Here is a 21,668-nt window from a genome sequence, read left to right as displayed (position 1 = left end):
CCTCCTCAAGTTCTATTGGGCCCTGATCGAAAGCGATGTGCAGAACATCTGCTCAGCTTGTGGCACAGGACCACATGACACGCTGCACCTTTTTCGCTGTCAAGGCAAACCTACTCACCTAACTCCAGTCTCGTTTTGGACCCAACCCGTACAGGTTGCATCCTTTTTGAGACTGGACTTAGAGGCAGAACCCGATTGAGAAGAGTTAGATCAAACACAGAAGTATGAGATGCTACAACAACATTCCAAAAATAAAATACAGTTAGAGAATAATATAAAAATAGTTTGTCGTAAGCAGCATTTTTTAACAATGCTGGAGAAAAACATATGTTGCACAAACATCTGCCCTCTTTTGACAAATTTGATTTCATTTTTGTGTAAAAATTGTCAGCTAAAAATAGTTTTCCTTGGTAGAAAGCTAAACCATGCGAATTTAGTAAGTAAGGGTGAATCTCATTTCAGATTGAAGGCATTAAAAAAGTTGCAGGAATTCAATAGAAGTTTAATATTAGTGGAAGAGATGAAGGAGCTCAAACAAGGGAGAAGAAAGCTTCACGGTATCAAGGCCACAGGAGGCAGTGAAAGCTGGGATGTCCATCGATGAAAAAATGTGTAGAATGATTAGAAAATAAATATTTTATAACAGAAAATTGTCTGTGCAGGTCCACGTCTTCGTATAGCCCCAATATAACGCTACCTCCCTATATTCGGTATTTTCATGATTTTAGCGACATTATTCACCGGAATTGTTTGAAATTTGGTTTTTGAAGTTCGTAACGGATACTCAGCCTATTACAGAAAATTGTCTGTGCAGGTCCACGTCGGTACGTTGATGATTTTAGCGACATTATTCACCGGAATTGTTTAAAATTTGGTATTTGAAGTTCGTAATGGGTACTACAGCCTATGACAGAAAAATGTCTGTGCAGGTCCACGTCTCCGTATACCCCCATATTACGGTTCACCCGATATTCGGTATTTTGATGAATTTAGCGACATTATTCACCGGAATTGTTTGAAATTTGGTATTTGAAGTTCGTAATGGGTACTACAGCCTATGACAGAAAATTGTCTGTGCAGGTCCACGCCTTCGTATAGCACCAATATAACGCTACCTCCTTATATTCGGTATTATGATGATTTTCGCATTTGAATATTGTCGTATAGACCCTAATATAGCGGATACATTCGGTATTTTTAAGATTTTAACAAAATTTTTAACGGATTTTATTTTTTTTTTGAATTGCCAAAATCATTTCAAATGGTTGAGGGTTTTCAAAGATCGGCCCGGACAAACTTACAGCTTTTTTACTTATTTTCTATTATTTGAGAGTTATGTTAGATACGTCTTTTTGACTTCTGTTTTTGTGAAACACAAAAAGGGGTATCCAAAATAAATAGGCTTAAACATAATAATAAGGTGTTTTGTAAAATTGTAAACGTTTTTTTGTCATTAAGAAAGTAAATGAATTAATAATTGATTATAAAACCTACGTCCATTGGTTAAAATAATTAAAATTTTAAATTAAAGATTTTCCTTATTAATTGCATTTCTTATACATATATTCATAAGTAAGTTCAGTTATATATTTTTTATTTATTATGTAATTTTGTTAATTATGAATTACATTTTAAAACTACTTTTGAAAAGGAATATTGTCATAGAAAGAATGACAGTCTGCAGGGAGTCTTTTTAAATCCAGTAGATGTTGCCAGTTTTTAAATGAACTTTAACTGAGAATCTCCTTCCAATTCTTTGTGGAAGCTGTTTGTAGGGTTTGTGTTGAAATAAATAACTCCAGTTGGATCATATGCCAAAGTACGTATCATTTTGACTGACTGCTTGCATATCCAGTCCACCTAGAAATATATTTGCTGTATATTGTCGACGATAATTTGATTCCAATTTTGGAACGTCTTCAACCATTTTCTCAAAAAGTCTTAATACTTTTTTTTTCGCAAAATTTAGATTTGCACGTTTTTTCAATGATCTCGGTTTACTCATCAGTTTTCCTTTGAGAAAACCTTTAAATGTTTTAACTTCTATACGAGTATTTTTACTATCGACGTTAGTAATTGTCACGTTGACAGATTATGACATGGAATAGAGAAAGAAAACTTAATCTACATATTTGTAGAGGTGTTGAAATATGAGTTTGTACATAATATGTAGTCAGCATTGATCAGCTTTGTGGATCAATGTGCTATTGCATTTGACGAATAATAGATACTAATTTTTTAACAAATTTAGTTTAAAGGCATTTATAAAAATCAATTAAAAATTCGATTTTGATTTTTTTGTTGTTCCGCCTTTTTGCATTTTAGCTAACGAAATGCTATTATGTGTACAAAAACTAGCTAACGTTGGACATACAGCAGAGGAGAAGATCTCAATCTCCGGTTGATCTACGGCTGAGGAGTTTGCCTTGTCGCCTTTAGCCACTTGAATCTTCTGGCTAGTTGAAGTATTACTACAGGGTCAGTGTTAGAAAAAGACGACAAGTCATGTGACACTAGTTCTCCCACTAGCCTGTGTCTCACATTAATGAGTGCTGGGCAGTGGCAGAGCAAGTGTTCGATTGTCTCGATTTCTTCTTCATCTTGACAGATCCTACAGTAGTCAATGCCGTCGCTGTCCCATTTCGATGTCATAGCCCTCACCTTACAGTGACCTGTGATGATACCCACCACAAGTTTTAGATCAGGTTTTGACAATGACATCAGCGACCTTGTTCTCTTCTCCGAGAGTGTGGGCCAGATTCGTGTGGGGATGGTGCATCCCATTTCATCCAGCCATTTTTGTTGAATTTTCTCAGAGTAATGTTTGTGAATAACCTGTAGGAAATGGCACAGTGGTGGTTTAACCGAGTTGTCTACTTCAATTGTAGTTGATTCGGATCCTAGTCTGGCCAATTCGTCTGCAGTCTCGTTGCCTGGGATGTTAAAATGTCCAGGAACCCAACAGAGCTTGATGGATAACCCAGTGTTTTCAAAGGCTTCCCTGCAGTTCAAAACAGTCCTAGACTTGATTGTAAAGGAACTCAAGGCCTTCAGTGCCGCTTGACTATCGACATATATAGTCACCGGACTACTGACTTCAATGCTCCTCGTGACCAGCAGGTCAATGGCCTTTTTTGACCGCAATGATTTCCGCCTGAAATACGCTACAGTTGTTTCCAAGCTTGTAGGATTCACGAATATTAAGAGTATCACAGAAGACACCAGCTCCCGTACCACACTCCATCTTTGAACCGTCTGTATAAACAGCTATGCCGCGGAAAGGTGGGTTGTTTTGAGCCCAGGCGTCTCTATCAGGTATGAGTATGTCAGGTGGGTAGAAGCTTAGTCGTGGTGAAATATAGTCACTTACAAAGTCTATCTCTCCCACATTCCTTACACGCCTTAGAATCGCAGAATGTCCAAAGGGTTGACTGCGCCATTCACCTAGTTCTCTGAGTCGAAGAGCACTCCTGGATGCCTGTTCCTCCACATATACATTCAGCGGGCTTAAGCCCAGTAGAGTATCCAGTGCTGCTTGAGGCGTGTTCCTGAAGGCACCCGTTATTAGTAAGGATGCGACCCGTTGAACTTTGTTAATATGTCGTAGATAAGTAAACTTCTTCAAAGAATGCCACCATACTAGAGATCCATAGGTTAGAATGGGGCGAACGATTGACTCATACATCCATTTGATGATGTGCGGTTTGAGGCCCCAGCTTTTGCCTATAGAATTCTTACAGGAATAGAGTGCAATCAAGCCTCTCTTAGCTCGTTCCTCGGTGTTCCTCTTCCAACTTAGTCGGCGGTCAAGGATAGTGCCAAGGTATTTGGCTTATAGCGAGAGGTTTAAACTGACTCCATCTAGTTTCGGTGGTGTAAATGAAGGATATTTACGTCTTTTAGTGAAAAGGACGAGCTCTGTCTTTGATGGGTTCACGTCTAGTCCATTGCGACGCGCACACCGTGATAAGGTGACTAGAGCTCCTTGCATTAGGTCCGAGATTGTTTGCAGGAATTTCCCGGCAATTAATAGGACGACGTCATCAGCGTATGTGACTACTTTCGTCCCTGTTACCTCTAGATCTATAATTATATTGTTAATGACCAAAAGCCAGAGTAGGGGTGATGGGACACCCCTTGCGGAGTGCCCCTAGTGACCGATTTCCTGACGGATGTTTCCCCAATGCTTTAGTTGATGATTCTGCTGCTAAGCATGGTATCAATCCAGTCTATGAGGAGTTGGGGTACTTTAAGTTTTTATAAAGAATCATGAATGGATTCTAGCGTGACGTTGTTAAAGGCTCCCTCAATATCGAGGAAGGCAGCCAAGGTGAATAAGGAACCATTCATGTTCTTCTCTATATACCCTACGACATCGTGTTGCGCTGTTTCAATAGATTTACCTTTCATATAGGCATGCTGAGCATTGCTAATGACGGTCTTGGGTAATAGAGATCTGATCTCTATGTCTATCACCCTTCCAAAGTATTCAATAAAAAGGATGAGAGACTTATCGGTCTATAGTCCTTGGGAAGTGAGTGACTCGGTTTCCCCGCTTTGGGGATATAAGTGACTGTGACTTCTCTCCATGATTCCGGAATGTAGGATAGACACAGACAAGCTTTGAAAATCTCCTCCAGTATTGGGGATAATGATGCTGAGACACGCTGGATCATAGCGGGAATAATACCATCTGGTCCTGGAGATTTAAAAGGCTTGAATGTATCTATAGCCCATTTGATTTTGGGTAAGCTTACTATTCTTTTAGCCAGGTTTTGGTCACTAGCCGTATGATCACGATGCACTTGATCGGTTTGCCGATTGCTTGCAGTGTCGATACAGCCAGGGAAGTGTGTGTTGGCTAGCAGGTTAAGGGTTTCTAGTCCAGAGTCAGTCCATGTGCCGTCAGTCCGTTTTATACTTCCTATGGATTTAGGAACCTTCGAAAGAACTATACGAAATCTGGAGGCATCGTTGACACTTTCTATCGACTCCGTGAAGCATACCCAAGAGGTGCGCTTGGCCTTCTTGATCTTACTGTTGTACTTGTTAAAGAATGCCTTATATGCGTCCCAGTCCGTACGTAGTTTGGTCTTGTTGGCCCTATTATACAGTCGCCTACTGTCCCTCCTTAAGTTGGATAAATGTTTTGACCACCAAACTGGTTGACATTTTTTCCCTGGGTAGGTTAGCGGACAGACTTTTTCATAGAAATCAATCAAAGCACTCGTTATCGCATTTACGGAGTTGTCTATATCGAGGGTTGAGGTTAAGACCATGTTGTCGAAACAGTGAAGCCTGGGTGTAGCCAGTTCCGTAAATTTGTCCCAATGTGCCTTTCTTGGATTTCTATGTGGTTTTTGAAGATTACCATCTACTAAGACTTTAAAAACTATCTTTTCGGGTGGTCTGAAAACGAGCACTCAGGAGAGACTTCCAAACATGTATTAGAGATTCATCCTTGTTAGTTAGGGTGAGGTCAATGACCTCTGCCTTATCTGTGATTTGAAATGTTGCATCGTTGCCCCTATTACAAATTTTGAGATTATATTTTAAGATAAAATCCAAAATGGACTCACATCTGACGTTGATTTCGTTGCTGCCCCATTGGAAGTGGTGTGCGTTGGCATCACAACCTATGATTATATGTCCTTTGTCAGCCAGATCTTCGAGCAGCTCCTCTACTTCATGTCCAGGTGCGTCAGGTCGCTCGTACGGTAGATAGAGAGATATACCGTAACGTCTCCTCCACTGTAGTTGCTAAGGAAGATAAGATTTACACTCTTTTTGGCAACAATACACGTCCTTACCTTATCACCTTTGGAGATCGCATAAGAGACGTACTACCCACTCCCTAGTCCAGTTACCCTATTATTGTATATATAGGATTCCTGAACCAGAGCTATGTCTACTTCAGCTTTCGAGAGGGATAGGAGGAGTTCGGCAGCAGCAGCTTTGCAGTGATGCAGATTAATCTGCATGATGCTAAGCAGCCGCTGTTTTCTTCCACCTAATGCAACGGCGTTAGATGGAAGCGGATCCATCCAGCGCCGAAATGCAATTTTCCCCCACGAGCTTGAAGCTATTCCTGGCCATCCGTATCCATAGATACTTTGATGACCAGGCCCCCTCCCTCAGTGTTTGAACTGACAAGACGCCAGTTGTCCGTTTTGAGGTTGGGGTTCTGCTTGCCCAGTATTGTCAGGATGCGTGCCGGATCCACGGATGGTGGTGGCACCCAAGCTGTCAATACCTTACGGCAGGGCATGTCCTTTAAGGATACAGCCGCTAGTTCACATCCCTGCCAGAGGTCGCGAAAGCCGGGTACTGCGGTGATCAGGTAATCCTTAGATTCATGGTTCTAACAGCACATGACTTTCACGCCTTTGTAAACGGTTGCACTGCCGAATTGCATACGTCGTGGGTCACCCTCTCCCGTGAAGACAAGCTCCCTCAGACGATCTTCGAATAGCAACCTTCCGGTTCAGCCTTGTCGATGATTGATACCCGAAGATTGTCCGGGTAGATGGTTTGTGAGTATTTCTCTTCCGTCCCGTTTGGCCTGCCGTTTGTGACTTGACCTCTCCCTTGTGGACCTTGTCAGGCTTAGAGCTAGAAGGGGCTGGTGGGGGCGGTTTAGTCACGACCGACTTGCTAGCGGACGGAGTGGAAGTTGTGGGCAAAGGCCGAGAAGCCGGGCCCGTGGATGCCTTCTTGGCCTCAGGGTGTGGTTCTTCTGTAGACCGACCCCTTTTCAACGCTGGGCGTGAAGAGGTATCGGCCTCCGGTGGAACTGCAGGGGCTACGGCTATAATGGGCTATGGCTATAATGGGCTTCGGTTTCTTGGCCTTATTTTTCCTGCGCTTTTTGGCAGGTGGATTTGAACCAGCAGGGTCAGCATTAGCCGTCACCTCGTGAACAACGACCGTGGTGGTCTTGTTATCGGCGGTGGAATTGCTGACCTCCGCAGGGCCCTCAGCAGAGGGTTGAACCACAGGTTGGTTTACCCTACTGCTGATAGCAGATTGTAGGAGAGGTAGAAGAGTCTGGTTAAGAGAACAGCTTGGTAAATGCGGGTGGTTCTTTTCGAACTTTGCAATTACCCTGAGGTTTATCTTGATCAGAATCCTGTCTCCGTTATCTGCGCGGGGTCTTGGCCGATAATTTTTTTACAATAATTTACCGACCTTTTATAGCCCCGCTTTGCTTTCGCCTCCTTTGGGTCGGCGCCATCATGAGATGTAGGGTTTCTGGCAGGATCCCCGATAGTACCTACAATGATGGCGTCTTGCCGATCGAGGCTGGTGACATCGGCCCCCCCCCCCCCCTTGCGGAGTGCCCCTAGTGACCGATTTCCTGACGGATGTTTCCCCAATGCTTTAGTTGATGATTCTGCTGCTAAGCATGGTATCAATCCAGTCTATGAGGAGTTGGGGTACTTTAAGTTTTTATAAAGAATCATGAATGGATTCTAGCGTGACGTTGTTAAAGGCTTCCTCAATATCGAGGAAGGCAGCCAAGGTGAATAAGGAACCATTCATGTTCTTCTCTATATACCCTACGACATCGTGTTGCGCTGTTTCAATAGATTTACCTTTCATATAGGCATGCTGAGCATTGCTAATGACGGTCTTGGGTAATAGAGATCTGATCTCTATGTCTATCACCCTTCCAAAGTATTCAATAAAAAGGATGAGAGACTTATCGGTCTATAGTCCTTGGGAAGTGAGTGACTCGGTTTCCCCGCTTTGGGGATATAAGTGACTGTGACTTCTCTCCATGATTCCGGAATGTAGGATAGACACAGACAAGCTTTGAAAATCTCCTCCAGTATTGGGGATAATGATGCTGAGACACGCTGGATCATAGCGGGAATAATACCGTCTGGTCCTGGAGATTTAAAAGGCTTGAATGTATCTATAGCCCATTTGATTTTGGGTAAGCTTACTATTCTTTTAGCCAGGTTTTGGTCACTAGCCGTATGATCACGATGCACTTGATCGGTTTGCCGATTGCTTGCAGTGTCGATACAGCCAGGGAAGTGTGTGTTGGCTAGCAGGTTAAGGGTTTCTAGTCCAGAGTCAGTCCATGTGCCGTCAGTCCGTTTTATACTTCCTATGGATTTAGGAACCTTCGAAAGAACTATACGAAATCTGGAGGCATCGTTGACACTTTCTATCGACTCCGTGAAGCATACCCAAGAGGTGCGCTTGGCCTTCTTGATCTTACTGTTGTACTTGTTAAAGAATGCCTTATAGGCGTCCCAGTCCGTACGTAGTTTGGTCTTGTTGGCCCTATTATACAGTCGCCTACTGTCCCTCCTTAAGTTGGATAAATGTTTTGACCACCAAACTGGTTGACATTTTTTCCCTGGGTAGGTTAGCGGACAGACTTTTTCATAGAAATCAATCAAAGCACTCGTTATCGCATTTACGGAGTTGTCTATATCGAGGGTTGAGGTTAAGACCATGTTGTCGAAACAGTGAAGCCTGGGTGTAGCCAGTTCCGTAAATTTGTCCCAATGTGCCTTTCTTGGATTTCTATGTGGTTTTTGAAGATTACCATCTACTAAGACTTTAAAAACTATCTTTTCGGGTGGTCTGAAAACGAGCACTCAGGAGAGACTTCCAAACATGTATTAGAGATTCATCCTTGTTAGTTAGGGTGAGGTCAATGACCTCTGCATTATCTGTGATTTGAAATGTTGCATCGTTGCCCCTATTACAAATTTTGAGATTATATTTTAAGATAAAATCCAAAATGGACTCACATCTGACGTTGATATCGTTGCTGCCCCATTGGAAGTGGTGTGCGTTGGCATCACAACCTATGATTATATGTCCTTTGTCAGCCAGATCTTCGAGCAGCTCCTCTACTTCATGTCCAGGTGCGTCAGGTCGCTCGTACGGTAGATAGAGAGATATACCGTAACGTCTCCTCCACTGTAGTTGCTAAGGAAGATAAGATTTACACTCTTTTTGGCAACAATACACGTCCTTACCTTATCACCATTGGAGATCGCATAAGAGACGTACTGCCCACTCCCTAGTCCAGTTACCCTATTATTGTATATATAGGATTCCTGAACCAGAGCTATGTCTACTTCAGCTTTCGAGAGGGATAGGAGGAGTTCGGCAGCAGCAGCTTTGCAGTGATGCAGATTAATCTGCATGATGCTAAGTAGCCGCTGTTTTCTTCCACCTAATGCAACGGCGTTAGATGGAAGCGGATCCATCCAGCGCCGAAATGCAATTTTCCCCCACGAGCTTGAAGCTATTCCTGGCCATCCGTATCCATAGATACTTTGATGACCAGGCCCCCTCCCTCAGTGTTTGAACTGACAAGACGCCAGTTGTCCGTTTTGAGGTTGGGGTTCTGCTTGCCCAGTATTGTCAGGATGCGTGCCGGATCCACGGATGGTGGTGGCACCCAAGCTGTCAATACCTTACGGCAGGGCATGTCCTTTAAGGATACAGCCGCTAGATCACATCCCTGCCAGAGGTCGCGAAAGCCGGGTACTGCGGTGATCAGGTAATCCTTAGATTCATGGTTCTAACAGCACATGACTTTCACGCCTTTGTAAACGGTTGCACTGCCGAATTGCATACGTCGTGGGTCACCCTCTCCCGTGAAGACAAGCTCCCTCAGACGATCTTCGAATAGCAACATTCCGGTTCAGCCTTGTCGATGATTGATACCCGAAGATTGTCCGGGTAGATGGTTTGTGAGTATTTCTCTTCCGTCCCGTTTGGCCTGCCGTTTGTGACTTGACCTCTCCCTTGTGGACCTTGTCAGGCTTAGAGCTAGAAGGGGCTGGTGGGGGCGGTTTAGTCACGACCGACTTGCTAGCGGACGGAGTGGAAGTTGTGGGCAAAGGCCGAGAAGCCGGGCCCGTGGATGCCTTCTTGGCCTCAGGGTGTGGTTCTTCTGTAGACCGACCTCTTTTCAACGCTGGGCGTGAAGAGGTATCGGCCTCCGGTGGAACTGCAGGGGCTACGGCTATAATGGGCTATGGCTATAATGGGCTTCGGTTTCTTGGCCTTATTTTTCCTGCGCTTTTTGGCAGGTGGATTTGAACCAGCAGGGTCAGCATTAGCCGTCACCTCGTGAACAACGACCGTGGTGGTCTTGTTATCGGCGGTGGAATTGCTGACCTCCGCAGGGCCCTCAGCAGAGGGTTGAACCACAGGTTGGTTTACCCTACTGCTGATAGCAGATTGTAGGAGAGGTAGAAGAGTCTGGTTAAGAGAACAGCTTGGTAAATGCGGGTGGTTCTTTTCGAACTTTGCAATTACCCTGAGGTTTATCTTGATCAGAATCCTGTCTCCGTTATCTGCGCGGGGTCTTGGCCGATAATTTTTTAACAATAATTTACCGACCTTTTATAGCCCCGCTTTGCTTTCGCCTCCTTTGGGTCGGCGCCATCATGAGATGTAGGGTTTCTGGCAGGATCCCCGCTAGTACCTACAATGATGGCGTCTTGCCGATCGAGGCTGGTGACATCGGTAGTGGCCGACGTTAGTCCCTCCTGGATTTGGGACTCTGCGCAAGTCTCGCTGGGAGTGTTCTTGGTGGCTTTTTGAGATGACTTACCACTTTGAGACGAGGAAATGACCGTGATGTCAAGTTCCTCATCCGAAAGTGGTGAGTCATCTCCCAAGCCAGAAGAAATACTTTCCTGACTGAGCCTTAGCGTTTTTGTCTTCTCCAGGAGGGCGGACAATTGTTCGCTGTGTCGCTGGATGTTGTCGTGGATGACGTCGCTGTAGTTCAGTATGGAGTCGTCCCCTCCCGAGTTGGAAATCGTGTCCTGTGGCCGGTCCTTGGTCGTTGCTTCCTTGGAAACAATGGTGTCATTGGTGGTAGTTGGGGGTTTGTTTTTATTTTTATTATAATTGTTCTTCTCCATGTGAAAAGGTCGGACTTGGAGGAGACGAGGTCCACCATGGCATAGCCTCCCAACCATGGCAAGGACTTGTCAACTAAGCCTGTTACTCACTGAGGCACCCAGGTATCAGTGAGGCAACTGTACGAATACAGTCGGTACCCTGACTGCAAACCGAGGAACACTGATGGGCACGGTTTACGTAACACCCCAGCGTTAGAGGGTCTTATTCTTCGGTAGACCAACACCGATCACGGGATAATTCGAGGCGCCAGTTGTTCGTCTCGTCGAACCAGGGATCATGGACACTTGTATATTTATTCCGAGACTCTTATGAAATTCTATTAGTGCCGGTGATTGTTGTGCTTTATTATCACTCGATTTGGAAGAGGCATTTCACAGGATTAATCACGCCAATTTAATCAAGAAGCCACATCGTTTCTTCAATTTTTCGTACTCGATTTGCCGGCTAATGTTTTCATATATGTTCGGCAGAATATAGTACGTCTGTTGTAAAAGTCATGGCCCTTATGTTGCAGTGACCTGTAATTAGGCCCACCGTAAACTTTAGGTCAGATTTCGTCAAGGAGGTGAGTGACGTTGATTTCCGGTCGGAGATCATCGACCATATTTTCTTGGAGACATTACATCCCCTTCCAATCAGCCAGTTCTTATTGAATCTCCCAAGGTAGTGCTTATGTAATACTTGGAAGAAGTGACATAATTGTGGCTTCACTGAGCTATCGATATCTAGATCTACTAACTCAGATCCGCCTCTAGCCACTGATTCATTGCCGGATATGTTACAATGACAGGGACTCAACAACGTGTGACAGACGACTTAAATTTTTCTAGAGCATTTCTACGTTCCGGAATAGCCATAAATTTGATTTTAACAGATCTAATTCATTCTTTCTGTTTCCAGCAGCCCCATGGCTTTCAAGATAACAAAGATTTCTGCCTGAAAAACGCTGCAGTTTCGTTCGGTTTCCATTTTCTGACTCAATTCAATCAGGTTCTGCCTCTAAGTCCAGTCTCAAAAAGGATGCAACCTGTATGGGTTGTGTCCATAACGAGACTGGAGTTAGGTGAGTAGGCTTGGCTGGCAGCGAAGTAGGTGCAGCGTGTCATGTGGACCTGTGCCACATGCTGGGCAGATGTTCTGTACGTCGCCGTTAATCCGGGCCCAGTAGAAATTTAGGCGGCTGCACCATCTGGATTGTAATTGAGCCAAAACTATTCGGTTTTGTCGGGGCAGCTCTCGTTCTTCAGCTGCGACGGGAGGGGGGTGGTCTTCTAGCACAGTATTTACTCTATATCATTCAATGGGTTCTGAGACCGCATTAGAGTGAATACTATTCAGTCCCGCTTGATAGGCCTGATGATCTAGAGGCTCTCTCTTATACCTCTGTACCTCTCTCTCTAGATCATGAAGGTCTTTCCTAACGTGCCTGGGCGGGGGTTGCCTATCCACAAGATGGTGATTTGGATGGCTTTGTCTATAACACCCAAGCAGGTATTGCATTGACAGCATTTTGTTATGCTGTCGCACCGGTAAGACCTTCGCCTCCTCATGTAGGTGATCGACAGATGGCATGAGAAGGCACCCTGTTGCGGTTCTAAAGGCGGCATTCTGGCAGGACTGAACATTTTCCCACTGCGTAGCACTGACGTTAGCGGACCACACTGGAGCCGCATACTTTACCACAGACCGGCCTATCGCGTTGTAAGAAGTCAACAAGGTTTCCTTATCAGCTCCCCAAGTACTGCCGGCCAGAGACTTGAGGACCTTGTTCCTACTTCTAATCTTGTCGCAGATAGCTGTGGTATGCGCGGACGACTTAAAGAGGCTATCGAATGTGACCCCTAATGCCTTGGGGTAGTTGGTGGTCGGAATAATAGCACCATCGACCTGCACATTCAAAGATAGCCCAATCTCCGCAGTCCATGTGGTGAAAAGTGTGGCCGTCGACTTAGTGGCGGATATCTTTACATTCCTCGCAGTGAAAAAGGCGGTAATGCCATGTTTACGTTAGAACTTTTTGTAGGGTTAACCTACTTTGAGAGGATTTATTTGAATTAAAAGTAATGGATATGACAATTAAATCCAAATCCAGTGGGTTAACCCTCATATATATAAACGTACTGTAAGATCAATAAGGTAAGCGTTTAACCGATCGCAAATGTCATCAATAATGGGTCCGGACGCCACAAGCGTACAATCATCTGCGTACGTTATAATCTCTATGCCGTCTGGAGGGCGTGGAATGTCAGAAAGGTAGAGGTTAAACAGTTCCGGAGATATCACCCCACCTTGGGGAACTCCCTGTTTAACTCTACGGATGCTCGACTTCTTGTTTCTGAATTCCACGTACGACTGGCGTCCACACATGTAGTTTACTATCCAACGTTCAAACTTAGCCGGAGGGTGGTGCGCTCAATGTCCTCGAACAGTGTGGCATGATTGACTGTATCAAAGGCTAAATCAAGTGCCACCATAACTGTTCTATCGCACGGCCTGTTCTGGTTGAGACCTCTGCTGACATGTAAAGCGTGTAAAGCTGTTGTTGTGCTGTGCAATTTTCGGAATCCGTGTTGATGATCGGCTACTGGAAAACACTCTCTTATGCTGGGGAGGAGTAAAGCCTCAAGCGTCTTTGCTACTGGTGACAAAAGTGATATCGGCCTGTATGAATCACTTTTGCATCCTTGCCTGGCTTCAGTAGCAGGACCACCCTGCCCATTTTCCAGGCATCGGGAACTACTAGGGTGGCTAACGACAGATTGAGAAGCTTTGTAAGATACTCAACTCCTGGTTCATCCAGTTGCTTCAACATCACCATTGAGATTCCGTCAGGACCAAGCGCTTTGGATGACTTTGCGCTTCTGATGACCTGTGCAACATCTGCCAACGTAAATTGTGGTGGTACCTCCTCGGCTGTAAGGGATCGTACACGGCGTAGGATCCTTCTCTTCGCCCTGTCACTCTCGGGGTGCTCTACAAACTGCCGGTTAAAATAACACGCGCACCTCTTCGGATCTGTCACTTCTACGCCGTTGAATGAGACAGACGCTGCCTCTGCTGGAAAATTTGGTCTTATTTCAGGTATTCGACCAGCAGGTATATAGCGATCGGCTGCAGCTTTGATGATGTCCAGGAAACACCTATCATCACCCGGAAACACCTATATCACCATAACATCAGATGGGTTGGGCAGTTCTCTGAAGCGGCGATTGGTATACTCTCTGAATCCTTGTCAATTGGCTTTCCCGTGGTTAAGGAAAGTGCGGCGTTCAGAGTCAATGAAGTCGGGTGGTCTGTTGATGGCGATAATAATGGGGAGGTGGTCTGAGCCTAGAGAAATGACTGATTGCCAAGTTACGTCATTCGTCAGACCTGGGGACACGATGGATATGTCCGGAGAACTGTGGCATACTCCCCTTATTCTGGTGGGCGCGTCCTCATTCACTGTGCAAAACGTGGAGCTATCTATTTGCTCAGCCAGCGCCATGCCTCTCTGGTCATTACCTAGGACGGAATGCCATAATTCATGATGGGCATTGAAATCCCCTAGCACCAGACGGTTATTGCCTACCAGTAGTGAACTGATATTAGGCATATAACGTAAGGCACAGCTATTTAACGGCGGAATGTACACGTTGAGCACCTCTACCTCGGCGGTTCCACACTTGACCGCTACCCCCATACATTCCATGTACGGGTCACTAGAGTCAAGCTCAGGCGAGATAGGTCTGTACTGGACAGAGTGGTACAATAGGAACGCTAATCCTCCACCTCTGGAGCGATCCTTCCTCAGTACGTTGTATCCATCACAACTTTGAAGCCTGCAGGTGGTACTCAGCTTCGTTTCCTGGATCGCTTCGTTTCCTGGATCTTCCGACTCATAAAGCTTACAATTTCGTTAAGCTTACCTCTGAGACCATCGCAATTAAATTGGAGAAATGATGCATTATCCGGAACCTGAACAGCAATGTGTGGCGTCAACTGCTGCGTAGATTGCTGTTGAGTAGATTGCGGGGGAGTCTCATATTGCGACGACGATGAGGACGCCGAAGATGAAGACTCACTGGGGTCTACATTGACGCAGCAGGAAGCAATGTAGTCTCTATCGCTATACTCCTGTATCCGGTTTAGGCCGGAACAATTCCGGAAATGCACCGTTGCATCTCATCGAAACCGATCTGTGGTGGATGCGATTACGACAAACGGAGCAGAACCATGGTCCGGGGTTGGTCTCGATCCCGGCTCGGACCATGAGAATACGGAGCAAACATTCCGGGTAATGTTGCTCCCACATCAGAAAAATGGACGAACACGAACATGTATTTGCTGGGTTGGCGGCCCCTGGTCGGAGAAGTGTGCCTCCGAGTCAATCCGGTACATAGAACCGGCCGCCGTGGGTTTGTCGTTGCAGTCGTTGTTCAGTTTAAAGGATCTCCGGATATTCAAGCGTTCACAGAGGACTCCTGCTCCCATTCCACTTTCCATCTTTGAACCATTGGTATAGACGGCTATACCGTTAAAAGGTGGGGTGTTCCAGGTCCATCGTACCCATGTAGATAGTTTCACAAGAGCCCCCTGCATGAGATCTGAAACAGTTTGCAAGAATTTTCCCATAATCAGCTGAACCACATTGTCAGTGTAAGCCACTACTTTTGTTCCGTCATGTTCCAGGTCTTTTAGTATATCGTTTATCACCAAAAGTGGGAGTAATGGTAAAAGGTTACTCCTAGTGGGGTACCCCTAGTAACCGATTTCCTGACAGAGCACTCCCCGATGTTTAAGTTGATGATTCTGCTACTGAGCATAACTTCAATCTATTAAATTAGGAGTGGTGGCAAATTAAGTTTTGTAAGGGAACCATAAATTGTTTTAAGTGTGACATTGTTGAAGGCCCCTTCTGCATCGAGAAAGGCTAAAAAGGTGAAGCGCGAGTCATTCAGGTTCTTCTCCATAAAATCCACGACGTCATTCTGCGCTGTTTTACACAAATTTTCCTTTCATGTAGGTATATTGAGCAGTGCTCATCGAAGTCGAGATCTGATTTCAATGTCTATTAGTCTCTCCAGAGTTTTCAATAGAAAAGATGAAAGACAGATAGGCCTGTAGTCTTTTGGGAGTACAACTACAACTTCCATCCACAGTGATGGAATGTGAGAGAGACGCAGACAAACCTCAAATATCACTTCCAAAAATGGTATTATTGCCGTCGATGCATGTTGTAACATGGCGGGACGTCCTGTCCCGGTGTCTTGAAAGATTTGAAGGAGTTCATCGCCCATAAGATTTTGGGGATGCATACAATCCTTTCTATCAGACTCGGAGGAGGTGCCTCACAGAGGTGTCGCTCTGCCAATCGATCATTTCTCACGTCTGCTTCTTGATATCGTCAGCTGACACAAAATAGAAGTAAGCGCCTGCATCTGTACGTCTTTTAAAGCGTTAACCAAAAATTATATAATAAAAAAAACCAAGTAAACAAACATTAAGTTATAGAAGAACCTGAATTCAAGCGTATTTCACTTAAACTTCATATACCAATAAACCTGTTGCATAATGCAGTTAAACTTATCAAAAAAACCATAAAGTAAGTGAGGCCGTTATATGGGGCCATACCAAAACGGGATCTTCTACAGACAATTTTTTACTTCAAGGATTGTCATCTATCAAATCTTCTATAATACCAAATTTGAAACAATTATGTGGGTAAATGTGACCAGGATTATCAAAATACCGAATAACGTTATATGTGCGCTATAGGAAAACGTGGAACTAAATATTCAATGTCCTGCCACCGGGCTAGAACTCATTATGAACTAAAAATACCGATTTTTATCAAACTGTCGAATATCGGCGGGTACCGTTATATGGGGGGCTATACCTACACTAGCTACAACCCAATAAAAAATACCATTTTCTGGACAAATCCGAAAATCGAGAGGTACCGATATATGGGTGCTACACCGAAACGTGGACCTATACATACAATGTTTCGTCACCGGAGCTAGAACCTATTAAGACCTACAAATACTAATTTTTAGACAAGTCCGCTGAAAAAAATTGCAAAAATCATTAAATAACGAATATCGGGAGGTACCGTTATATGGGGCTATACCAAAACCTGGGCCTATACACACAATGTTTCTCCACACAAGCTAGAACCCATTATGACCTACAAATACCGATTTTCAGACAAAACCGTGAAAAATGTGGCAAAAATAATCAAAATGTCAATATATGTCAAAATATAAAAATATATGTCAAAGAAAATTTGGCGCTACAAATTTTTAAAGTATAATCAAAGAAAATTCAAAAAGACTCTTTAAGGAATTAAATGACTGAAAGTAAAATGGAAATTCATTTTTAATACATGAAATTTAAAAAAAGGTTTATGAAAGCTTAACTTAACAGCAATTTAAGAATTGTACAATGAAATACTATTTGAAAAAAAAAAAAATAATAATATGAAAAATAAATCTTAATTTAACTCATAACTATCCCTGGAGCCACACCATCGCTCGTTCACTCCAACGATGGAGGTGCAGATTTTCGGGTTGGTCGTTCCGAAATTTTTGGAATTTTCCCAACAGACGACAGAAAACCTTAATTACATCCCGCGAGTTATTTAATAAAAAGAGAAAAAATTTCGAATTAGAAATGGCTAGGTGTAATTTAGTTGTGTTACTTTGATTTTTGGGCATAGACAGATACTCAGGGTTGAGCTCAAGTCCGAGTTGGGAAGCCACATCTAGAATTAGTCGGTAGTAAATTTAACGATAAAATTGTCATAGAAAATATAATTACTCTGCTACCACAAGAAAAATAAAGCCAACACCAAATCCTCAAGATTCCATCCAAGCCGCTGGAAACGTAAACAAAAGAAAGAGAAACGTTGGTATACAATTTCAAATTGTCAATTACCTGCCAAATTATAATTTATTTTCAGATGAAATTTTTTCTTTTTCTTCATTATTCTTTTGATTTTTTTTTCGGATTTCTAACCTTTGAGAAGTAATTTCTTATCCTTGTAAAAACTTACATATATAATAGCATATTTTGAAAATTGGATTAAAAAAGTCTTTGACATAAAGCCCTTTAACAGGTGGTAGGAATTCGGTAGAGGTAAGGTAAGAAGAGGGTCAATGCTGGGACATCAGCTGGTAAAGATGTCACGGTGAAATATTTGCTTAAATGGGGTGATGAAGTGAGTACAGGTAAGTTTTTTTTTTGTTCGACATGTTTCACGTCTTAACAAATCTCATTGTTTGATCTTTAAGATCGGTATGAATTTTTGATTTTTATACCCTCCACCTTGCAAAGGAGGCCATATTAACTTTGTCATTCCGTTTGCAACATGCCTAAATATTCGTCGCATAATTAGCATAAAATTCTAAGACGATTTAACGATGTCTGCCTGTCTGTCTGTTGAAATCACGATACAGCCCACATTATTTGTGGAGCGTCAAAATTTAGCAGGATAATTTGTATTATGTCTAGGATGGTTGGTATTGAAAATAAGATATATTGTTCCACGTTTTGTTATAGTCCCCATATAACGGTAAATCCCGATAATCGGTATTTTGATGATTTTTGCACATTTTTTCATGGATTTGTCTAAAAATTGGTATTTTTGGTCATAATGGGTCCTAGTTCGTGCGCCGAAACATTGTATGTATAGGTCCATGCTTTGGTATAGCCCCCATATAACTGTACCTCCCGATATTCGGTATTTTGATGATTTTTTCCACATTTTTTCATGGATTTGTCTAAAAAGTGGTATTTGTTGGTCGTAATGGGTTCTAGCTACGGTGGCGAAACTTTGCGTGTATAGGTCCACGCTTTGGTATAGCCCCCATATAACGGTACCTCCCGATATTCGGTATTTTGATGATTTTTGCCACAATTTTTCTTTTGGATACAGTTATATCCGTGAATTAATTGAGTAGGTAGTTAAGATTAGTTTAGATACAGTTATATCTAAGTGAATCGCTGACTACAGAAATAGTCTTAAGGATATAATGTTGCTTTGTTTAGATACAGTTATATCTAATCATCCCGCGGACTACAGTAATAGTCTTATCGATTTCTTCACCAATCTTCCCGCGGACTACAGTAATAGTCTTTTCGATTTCTTCACAGAAGCAGCTTCCAATTTAGCATACTACTACCTGTAGAAGTATAACAGTGGGCGACGTTCAATTGGCCAGACAAGAGCTGAAAATAATGAGAGAGTAAGACAAAAAATAAACTATATGATAGAAAGAGTGTCATGTCTGCGCAGTCTATCGTGTCCTCCGAATAGTAAGAGTTGGCGGGCCAAGCTATTTGGGTGCTAGTTTGTTTAAGTACTTTCGGCAAAGCTTCTGCACCTGTAATAAATCGAAGAATATTCGATTGTCTTCTTTGTAGTTTACTTACGTTAGAGGCACTAGCTGCGCCCCAGAGCTGTATGCCATAAGTCCAAATTGGATTTATTACAGTCTTATATAATAGGACTTTGTATTCTAATTTAATAGAAGAACGTATACCAGTTAACCACTCAAGATTGGCCTTTTTTAGTTTAATTTGCGTGATTTTTGCATCGATGTGTTGCTTCCATGTAAGTCTTCGGTCTAGGTGCATTCCGAGATATTTTACGGTATCTTTCTGTGGAACTTGAGTATTAAAGATTTTTATCGTGGGGCAAAGTTCACGTCTTAGAGCAAAAGTAACGTGTATGCACTTGATTGCATTTACCGATATTCTCCATTTTGTCAGCCAATTTTCGAGAAGATATACATGGTATTGTAGTTCCGACGCAATCAGAGGATCCTTGTGTATGCTAATGAAAGCAGTATCATCAGCAAACGTTGAGGTTAGAGTTTCATTGGGGTTGGGCATATCGGCAGTAAATAACACATACAGAATTGGTCCTAAGATACTACCCTGTGGGTAGGCAGCTAATATTTATCTCGAATTTGAAAGTACGTCTTTCGATTTAACAACAAACATACGATTTGAAAAATAACTACAAAAAAGTTTATGAGTTTTTTAAGTAGAGTTTCACCAATTTTGTATAGAATTCCAAGATGCCAGACTCTGTCAAACGTTTGGGAAATGTCTATAAATAACGCGGAGCAGTATTCCTTCCTTTCGAATGCCATTCTATTGTTTGTGACTATGCGGTGCACTTGCTCAATAGTACTGTGGTTATACGGAAGCCGAATTGGTGGTCGGGGATAATATTGCTACTTGTAATATGGGGAGTTAACTTCCTTAGTATTGTTGTTTCGAACAGCTTTGAGAGTATAGATAGAAGACGATTTTACCTGCGTTGGATCTTTTCCAGGTTTCGGAATCATTACTATTTCAGATATTTCGGGAAGTACCCTACTCGAAGAATGCTGTTAAATATAAATAACAATAGTTTAATGGCCGGTGTTGGTAATTTCTTGAGCAAGTTTGGAGTAATTCTATCTTTACCCGGGGATTTTTTTAGTTTCATAGAGGCTATAGAACTTTCGATTTCTTTTAGAGAAAATCGTATTGGATTCGGAACAATGTCGTCAATTAAAGGTTGAACAACTGTCGATGGTCCGGGATTTAGGGTAAATACAGATTCAAGGTGTTTGGCAAATGCGTTTACTTTTTCTTCTGTAGTTCTTGCCCAAGTCCCATTTTCTAGGCGAATTGGAGATTCGTCTATTCAAGTTTTTTGTGGCTTTCCATAAGCTGTAGTTAGTTCTCTCTGTGAGTTCCAGGTTATTTAGGAATATTTTTAGGTTTCGCTCTTCATTTAATCTGAGTGCTTGTTGTAAGAGTTTTTCACACTCTTTTAGTTTTTCCCGAAACCTAGGTGGGCGGTGCTTCTGCCATTCTCTTCTGGCCTCCCTTTTATCAGACACGAGTTTTCGAATGGTCGATAGATTGTAGGAATTATTTTCTAGGTTAGAAAATTCAGTGGGAGTGAAAACATACATTACAGCGGTGTTGACTATCGAAGTAAATATTTTAACTGCATTGTCAATTTCTTCTCCGGACTTTAGAGAAGTGTTAATTCACATGTGTACTGACATATTTTTTGTACCTCATCCAGTTTGTATATTTATTTGGTAGATAATCCGGGGAAGTTGCGAGTTGAACATCATTTAATGTTATTATAGTTGGGGAATGGTCTGACGACAAGTCAAACGAGGGTACCACGGACATTTGTTTTCTCTTAATATTCTTTGTTACCGCAAAGTCAATTAAGTCAGGACGTTTTTGCAGGTCTGAAGGCCAGTAAGTAGGCTGGCCAGTAGGTAACACGCCCAGTTTAGCGGACTAAATGGAGTTTAAAAGCTGTCTACCTCTGGGTGTAATAAGTCTAGATACCCAGAAGGTGTGTTTGGCATTATAATCTCCAGCTGCAATGAATCTACTACCAAGAGATGAGAACAAGTGTGCGAATTCGTCTTTGCTTATACTATGTCTCGGAGGACAATATATAGCAGATATAGCTGTATTCGTTGAAGATAGTGCAACTGTTGTAGCTTGTAGGTGGTCAAACTTATATACTGGCATGGGGTAATGCTGAATTTTATTAGAAATTATAACCGCGGTGCCACCGCAAGCTCTCCCACTAGGGTGTTTAGTGTCGTATGTACTGTAACAGTTTATTCTAAAACAGTTTCTAGAAGGGCAATGAGTTTCAGATACCAGTAAAATGTGTATGTTGAGTGAGTGAATAAAGTTTTCGACCCCGTGTTTATGTTGGCTTAAGCCGTTTGCGTTCCAAAAAC

General features: G+C 42.9%; 1 protein-coding gene across 1 annotated transcript; it reads right to left on the bottom strand.

Annotated features, from left to right (window-relative positions):
• Positions 1-1,208: 1,208 nt before the first annotated feature.
• LOC109612854 (uncharacterized) lies at positions 1,209-9,935 on the bottom strand. Its single transcript, XM_020037295.2, has 3 exons — positions 9,003-9,935; positions 8,772-8,943; positions 1,209-1,860 (listed from the first exon to the last, which is right to left on the bottom strand). The coding sequence occupies exons 1-3, from the start codon at positions 9,234-9,236 to the stop codon at positions 1,808-1,810; spliced, it is 459 nt and encodes a 152-aa protein (XP_019892854.2). The 5' UTR covers positions 9,237-9,935; the 3' UTR covers positions 1,209-1,807.
• Between the last annotated feature and the right edge of the window lie 11,733 nt (positions 9,936-21,668).

The sequence above is a fragment of the Musca domestica genome, unplaced genomic scaffold, assembly GCF_030504385.1.
Source record: "Musca domestica strain aabys unplaced genomic scaffold, Musca_domestica.polishedcontigs.V.1.1 11, whole genome shotgun sequence".
Lineage (NCBI taxonomy): Eukaryota > Metazoa > Arthropoda > Insecta > Diptera > Muscidae > Musca > Musca domestica.
The sequence above is the reverse complement of the archived record's forward strand: the minus strand, read 5'-3'. Positions and strand labels throughout refer to the sequence as shown.

What these genes read in the sequence shown, in the direction of transcription:
- LOC109612854 (XM_020037295.2), bottom strand. Translation starts at nt 9,236, where the DNA reads ATGGATCCGCTTCCATCTAACGCCGTTGCATTAGGTGGAAGAAAACAG. An exon ending in CGATCTCCAATGGTGATAAG is followed by an intron (nt 8,944 to 9,002) that starts GTAAGGACGTGT and finishes TAGCAACTACAG; the next exon opens with TGGAGGAGACGTTACGGTAT. An exon ending in CAACGATATCAACGTCAGAT is followed by an intron (nt 1,861 to 8,771) that starts GTGAGTCCATTT and finishes ATATATTTCTAG; the next exon opens with GTGGACTGGATATGCAAGCA.